The following is a 7,940-nucleotide window of genomic DNA, read 5'->3' on the forward strand; positions in this document are numbered from 1 at the left end:
TTTTTACAAAAACAACGTTTCGTATTTGCTGTCAGGGAAGACTGGCTCCAAGGGTTTGGTAATGTTTGTTTGTGGCAGCTATACTGTCCCCGCACTGGGTGGGGGGGAGGGGGGGGGAATCTCTAATTTGCTAATCTCACCTCGAAAACTACTTAATTTCATTACCCAGACTCTGCACACTGCTGCATTTCATTATTCACAGGTAAACATTGCAATTGGTGCCCTGACACACGATTTCAGAAACATCTGACTGGGTTTGTAAACTAAATGGATCACCGCAATAACATTTCGCCGGCAGCAAAAACGAATTCATTTCCGCATTTCGCGTTCAGTTCTCCAGAAATGCGACATTCGGCGCACATCGATGTCAAGCTCTGGAGCGCCCGATCCAGAGATCCCCATATAGTCTCATTCCAATGGGAGTAAGGAATCTAGGAAGGAGCGTTTTAAGAGCGGACGCTTTGCAACTTCTGCTCCTCTCCATCGGAAGAGGAACAGTTGGAGACGCTTTAGTTCAGGAGCTGGGTGTCTTAGTCAACAATAGCCTCACTGGGTCATATGATGTACGTTTCAGAAATATATAGGAGGAGATGCCAGTTCACTGGGCACTTTTAATGCGTTGTACTTTACTGCTGTTGACGCAAATATTAATGGCAAGTTATCACAGAGCTTGCGATCTCTTATAATGCAGAGAACTGGAGCAGTATTGTGGATAGGACGGGGAGGGGGGCGGGAGGTGGGGGGCGAGCGCTCCTCCCACCTGAATGCACCCAGCCTTTCTGGCTAATGGATGAACCTGTCGGCTTTGGAGACGTGGTTGGCAAAGCAATGGCTTGCGTTGTCAATTGTGTGACACGTCGCCTTTCATTCGTCCCCTAAAGCTCTCCACAGCAGAACTGGCATCATTCCGGCTGAAGGAAACCAACTGGGACCCAGGCGGCTCAGACTGGGGGGGATATCTGCGCAGAGACAGAGAGCGAGAAAGCTCCGACGCCTTTCCCTGGTTTGCTGCTTTCACGTTGCAGTGAGTGAGAGCGGTACAGGATGCGGCGGGCAAGCTTATAGACTCCAACTCGAAAAGCTGTCATGATCCACGGGAACGCCTGGAAGGACAGGTACACTTTCAGTAAGATTTGGAGATAGCAGTTTGGGATCCCATACTCCTCTCCCCCCTCCCCTCCACAAAGCTTTGCCGTGCAAATCAAAATTGCTTCCTTTTCTGCAAGAGAGTGTCTCCCAAGAACCAAGTGGCGATGGCGACGCTTATAAAAAGCAAGCTTTCAAATGTTGCTACTTCCGTATCGAACAAATCTCAGGCTAAAGTTAGCGGGGTGTTCGCCAGGATGGGCTTTCAAGCGGCGACTGACGAGGAAGCTGTCGGGTTTGCCCAGTGTGATGACCTGGACTATGAGCACCGTCAGGGTCTGCAGATGGACATTCTGAAGCCGGAAGAGGTGAGCGGAGAGGCAGAGCCAGCGGCCGAGGGCGACAGTCACTACCAGAGGGACGGGACTGGGCTGCCCCCTTCAACCTCCAAGGATGGAGAGCCGTGTGTGGAACTAGCAGCTCAGGGGAAGCCCAAAATCACTGCATGGGAAGCGGGCTGGAATGTGACCAACGCCATCCAGGTAAAATAGACACCTTTCCCATTCATTACTTTAAATTAAAAAATCGAATACCTCATCTGAACTGTAGTGGCTACTTTGGCTCTTAATTGATGATAAAATAATATAAAGTTACAGTGATGCAGATTGCACGTGATCGCTTCATTGTCCTTTGGAAGAACAGAATTATGCGAATGTGACTCTAATTAATGACAGAGAATCTAACTTGAGCTTTCTAAAACTGTGCATGTTACTGCACCCGATGCATAGCCTTGAAACAGAATGCAGAATAATGACCGCAATGGGAAAGTAACAATGTATTATTAGCTATTGAAGATTAATCATTTACTTTGAGCAACAAGAACGCCTTGTATAATATGGAGCGCAGGCTGTCATAAAAGACATAATTTATGCAGCATTCATTGGATGTCCATATCATAGTTAAACTGCAACGTATAATTTTCTACATGCCTTACTAATGCATCCTGTTCTGTAAAGCTGTGCTCAGCTTCTTGTGAGAATTGATATTGATAAGGAATGTGTCCACATTGCACTGTCTGTCTTTCAGGGTATGTTCGTCCTGGGCCTCCCTTATGCTATCCTGCACGGAGGATATCTCGGACTGTTTTTAATCATTTTCGCTGCTGTTGTGTGTTGCTACACGGGAAAGATCCTGATTGCTTGCCTGTACGAGGAAAACGAAGACGGCGAGCTAGTGAGAGTAAGGGACTCCTATGTAGATATTGCCAATGCCTGCTGTGCCCCTCGCTTTCCGAAGCTGGGCGGTAGGGTCGTGAATGTAGCCCAGATCATTGAGTTAATCATGACCTGCGTTTTGTATGTGGTTGTAAGCGGCAACCTTATGTATAACAGTTTCCCGAATCTGCCCGTCTCTCAAAAGTCGTGGTCTATCTTGGCCACTGCGATATTATTACCTTGCGCGTTCCTGAGAAATCTCAAAGCGGTGTCCAAGTTCAGTTTGCTCTGTACTCTGGCACATTTTGTGATTAACATCTTAGTGATCGCCTACTGTCTGTCTCGAGCCCGGGACTGGGCCTGGGATAAAGTCAAGTTCTATATTGATGTGAAAAAGTTCCCAATTTCCATCGGTATTATTGTCTTTAGCTACACTTCACAGATCTTCCTGCCATCGCTGGAGGGCAACATGAAAAGCCCCAAAGAATTCCACAGTATGATGAACTGGACTCATATTGCAGCGTGCATATTGAAGGGACTGTTCGCCTTGGTGGCCTATCTAACCTGGGCAGATGAGACAAAAGAGGTGATTACAGACAATCTCCCCTCTACTATTAGGGCAGTGGTCAACGTTTTTCTCGTGGCCAAAGCTTTGCTGTCCTATCCGCTGCCATTTTTCGCAGCTGTTGAAGTCTTAGAGAAATCCTTTTTCCAGGAGGGCAGGATTGCAATGTTTACGAATTGTTATGGGGTAGATGGTAAACTCAAATCATGGGGCTTAGCTTTACGCTGCATACTAGTGGTCTTGACCTTGTTTATGGCCATGTATATCCCCCATTTCGCTCTGTTAATGGGCCTGACTGGGAGCCTAACGGGTGCTGGTCTCTGTTTTCTGCTCCCAAGTCTCTTCCACCTCAAAATTTTGTGGCGAAAACTGCAGTGGCACCACGTCTTTTTCGATGTCTCCATCTTTGTCATCGGTTCTATATGCAGTGTGTCCGGCTTCATCCATTCACTGGAGGGACTAATTGAGGCTTTCGCCTCCAACACAAGCGACTGAGAGCCATTTGGGGCACATTCCCACCCCGTCCCACCCCCACCCGCCCTCAGATCCACAAACCATTTCAGATAGGCGCCCGTTTTAATTTTGCACAGAACTCAAATTGTTACCTAAAACCGATCAAGTGCAGGAACTATGAAAAACAAATCTACATTTAAATTCTGACCGCATTGCGGCAGCTCGCGCAATTATAATTCGGCGTCTTCTAAGTGGAGATGACAGGGCCAACCTTCAATAACACCTTGAAGTATTTCCAGAGTATTTCAAATATGCAGTATTGGCGGGGTTTGTTGTCACCAACTCGCATTCCCAACATTATAAGGTTTCAACAACGAGGTCTCCAGGCAAGAGACTGGGAACGTCTGAAAATCCATGTTTATTATATGGAGAGGAATATATGTGCTATCTAAGCGATTATTTCATGAACATGTGGAAATGTTTTAAACCGTCTGTGTGGTGTGGTTATACATGGCGGAATGTATAATGCGAAGTTTATCTTGAAGTATATATTGTGTAATATAAATATATATATACATATATGGCAAAATAAATGACAATATCTAATACATTTTGGTGGTGTTATTTCTAACGTTGAAGTCGGTGGAATTACAAGTATTTCAATCGGTGAATGATCATTGTGCAAAACAGATTGAATACAAATTGATTATGTTCTTTTGACGATTTTGAAGGATAATGGCGCTTGTGTTCTCCATGTTAACAGTGATACTTAAGGCACAAGCCACAGATTATTTGCATATGAATGCTCCACCTATAGGGTCCAGACCAAAACGACTTTAAGACTTTTTTAAAAAACGTAGAGAAAGCACAAATATTTTAATTTCTGACGGTTAGGTAGGAAGCCATAGCAACATATTGCTAGATGAACAACACAAATTAAATTAATCGAAACAAATTCGAATCGTTAGTCAATTGATGAATCGCATTAATCCTCCCAAATAAAGGCTCACCCAGCAACGAGTTACTTTATTTTAATATCATGTAATTCGATTTCACGACAAATTACAAACTCTATAATGATTGTAAGATCTACAACATTCGGGTTTGGGTGGTACATGCTGCGGAATTAAAACGGGGTAGTGATGGTATAAATTATCAGAGCTTTTTTTAGCGAATTGTTAAATACAGATTCTCAATTTCTATCTGCATGATTGGTGTTTAAAGATCGTATTTAATGAATGCAATATGGTGTCATAAAGGTCACCTACTCTAAGTACATGCAGATTCTTGCATCGAGACTGATTATTTTAATGATAACTGTGGTTGGAAACGGGAAATAGAATGCAAAACGGCATTTTATAGAATTGAATACAAAAGACTTACAAAGGAAAGAGACTATAATTCATACTGAATCATGGAACCAATCACGTGCATAAATTATTTATAGATATTTAATATTTTCACATTTATTTTCCCATGCGACTTTAACACAAGAAACCTTCACTTCAACTGAGGACAGATGAGTTATTGCCTTCTGTATTGGTAGATAAAAGATAAAATCAGATGGAAGAATAACCTTGCAGGAAATTGGTCGCTGCTCCTTGTATGATAAGACCGTTTCGCAGTTCGTTAACAACTCTCAGCATTTTCCCCAAAGATTTCATGGACAAATACCCGAAAATCCTGTCTTCTGACACTACACTGATGACCTCACACGATTATTTTTTTAAAAACTGCATTTACATGTTACAATAACAAATGAATGTCTGTTGTACGACACCAAGTGAAATACTAATTTATAGCAAGTTTTGGAAAATATTCGAATTGTCCGGATGCAGGATTGTTACAGAAAAATGTGCTTTCTCACTGATATGCATTATTCTTGCTAACTACTTAAAGGTGACTTTCAGCACAGGTAGCCATCGGCGATCAATGCACCTCCACATCATATGTCCACTCATTGGGAATATGACCAATTAAATCGTTTGGCAGAGACCGTGATTTCAACGGGCCAAAAATGGGCACCGTCTATTTTTTGGAGCGATTCTATAATTGTATATAGCTATATTCCATTAATCGGGGGGAATGCAAATCTTTACAATTTCTACAGTTAACTGTCACCGTACACCAGAAATGTTTGTGTATAAGTAGCTTAACCATATTCAGTGGATTTCAATTTCTCACCCTTTTATTGTGTCCATAAAATAACGTTGCTTATATTGTCAAACGAGTAACCTGGACATTTTAAGATTATATTTCAGTATTATCTAAAGTGGTATTAGGCTGGAATTTTTGTTTAGTCTTACGTATTAATCAGTCAAAACACATATTGTCAATGTGTAACAAAAACCAATCAAGGGTGACTAAGCAAATCTGTAATTTCAGCCATCTCAATATTTTGCCTTTATCGTAAAAAAACATAGATTTTTGATCTATTTGGGTTGTAAAGAGTAATCGAAAACCTTGCTCTAATCCCAGGGTGCAGTCGGTCTGTCAAATGTTTTGGTATTTGGCATTGTTTTTGGTAGAGAAAATAAGAAATTGTCACTAAATTTTATTTGAAACCTGCATTCATTCTTTTCGCTGAGAAATATGTTTCGAGCTTTAGCCACTTTTCGTATCGCATTTATTCTCCGATTGCTGACGAAAAGTAACGATGACTTTTGAAAACACAAAGCTTTCTTTGTTTTGTTTCAATTAAAACATTCTGCGCTCTGTAAATTTTCTGCTCCGCTCCTAACACAGTGCCCTTGATTTGCATTGAATACAACTTTGCATGGACCCTATTTTTCCAATGAAAAAATCAAAAACATAATTCAAAACATGTTTTCCTATCAATTGGAAGGGAAATCTGGTTGGAGTGTAAACTTATCATTCAAACACAAGAAGATGAAGCAAGAGAATTGGACTTGGTTCTACGTAAAAATGGTAAAGCAAAACGAGTGCCTCTTTATTTCATCACTTGAGTTCAAATTGAACACGAAATGGAGAATTTTATTCGAATAATTCATTCTTTTGCGTTGCATTAACGAGAAAATTTATCTTACCCACAAATGAAGGGAGAACTGACCAACCAGTTTTGGTTATAGCTTCAGGCAGTAGTGCAGAAAGTTTGTTACTGCCATTCCAATACTTTGTAGGAATTGTTAATTTTTAGTCTGCAAGTGCGAATTTTAACACTTGCCAAAATGTCTCCGGTAATTTTTTAAATATCGGAATGCATTCTATGCACAACAGGAATGTGGGGGCGTCCCTGCAATGCGGTAAAACAAGACAGCAAGCAGAGCGCTCCCAAGCGGCAACTTGTTCAACTACATCACCATGATATTTTCCAGTGTGTCGTAGTGGAATGCAAACTGGATAAGAAGCTAAAAATCATGTTGCCTATAATGGCATGGGAAGGGAATGTTCATATATATTTTATATCGTAAAGGGGCTGCCTGTGGATGGGGGCGGATTGTGAAGGAATGTGAACTGAGATTTGCACGCTGTATTATTTTCAGTGGGCTGTCTTTAGTTGACTGTTCGCGTGAGGACTAACACTTTGTAAAAACTAAATTCAGCCCAGCAACTAACCGGAAATTAATTGCTTTACTTTCGCACTCAATCTTTTAGAAAGTATCATTGACAGCGGGACAGTTGGAAATATGTACTATTTCAAATAAAGTGTATTAGGCAAAGCCAGAAATAACATCCTTTCACCAAAATAATTGTCAGAGAAAAAAAATAACGAAACATAAATTCAGATTACATTTTTTTGGCAATGTGATATTCCTGAACGAAATTGTAGTTTTATTGTTACATTATTTCTTCATATTAAAATACCTCAAAGCTTTTTATACAATTATTTTATTTAAAAATGCAATGATTTTCGTTTAATATATTTTAATAAAAACAAACGTCTGAACTGTTAAATTTACTTAACAAAAACATGCTTCAATTTTTAAACATTCTTCTGATTGTAGAACAGAATAACATTTTACTAGTGAGGTAGAAGTATCCTGATAGAAGGGAGAAAGGACAAAGGGAAATAAAAATAGTCACTGCATTCAGCTAGTGCCTTCAAAACCAGTAATTGTCACGAATCTATTTGTTGTTATGCTAACACTGCCTGCAAAATCACAAGAGGCGTGAGCAAGACCATTTTTGCCATCGTGTTTCATCTATTTGGAACAGAAAACATATAATATATTTATTTCATAAATTATTCCAGGATTTTACCTCCACTGCAGTATGATCTACCAGCATTTCAGTTGAAGACAAGTATTCAAATATTAGTCAAGAAATTACCTTACATGAGGTTGAACTCACGTCTCATCTTGTGACCCTCAACATTTGAGTAATCTAGATTTGTTGTTTACATACATGGTTGAAGTCCGGAGCTTTTTATTCTTGTTGTTTACATAACCTAACAGACACGACCTTAATTTCCAGCGTGAAAACACAACTTTGTCAGTCTTGTCCCAAATACAAGTAATTAATCTTTTGGACTTTCTTTTCAAAATCAAGCATTTGAATGTCTCCTTATGCTCAATGACCAGAATACTATACATGCCAAGGCATAGTTTAACCAGGTATGGTTCATACAATTTGGATATTACTCCCTCAGAATTACATCAGCT

The 7,940-nt window shown here is 40.4% G+C and overlaps 1 protein-coding gene across 1 annotated transcript; it reads left to right on the plus strand.

The window, feature by feature from the left end:
• Window positions 1-220: 220 nt before the first annotated feature.
• LOC140462951 (vesicular inhibitory amino acid transporter) lies at window positions 221-3,928 on the plus strand. Its single transcript, XM_072556493.1, has 2 exons — window positions 221-1,628; window positions 2,173-3,928. Exons 1-2 carry the CDS (start codon window positions 1,254-1,256, stop codon window positions 3,358-3,360), a joined length of 1,563 nt encoding a protein of 520 aa, XP_072412594.1. The 5' UTR covers window positions 221-1,253; the 3' UTR covers window positions 3,361-3,928.
• Window positions 3,929-7,940: the final 4,012 nt, after the last annotated feature.

This window comes from Chiloscyllium punctatum, chromosome 37 (assembly GCF_047496795.1).
Source record: "Chiloscyllium punctatum isolate Juve2018m chromosome 37, sChiPun1.3, whole genome shotgun sequence".
Lineage (NCBI taxonomy): Eukaryota > Metazoa > Chordata > Chondrichthyes > Orectolobiformes > Hemiscylliidae > Chiloscyllium > Chiloscyllium punctatum.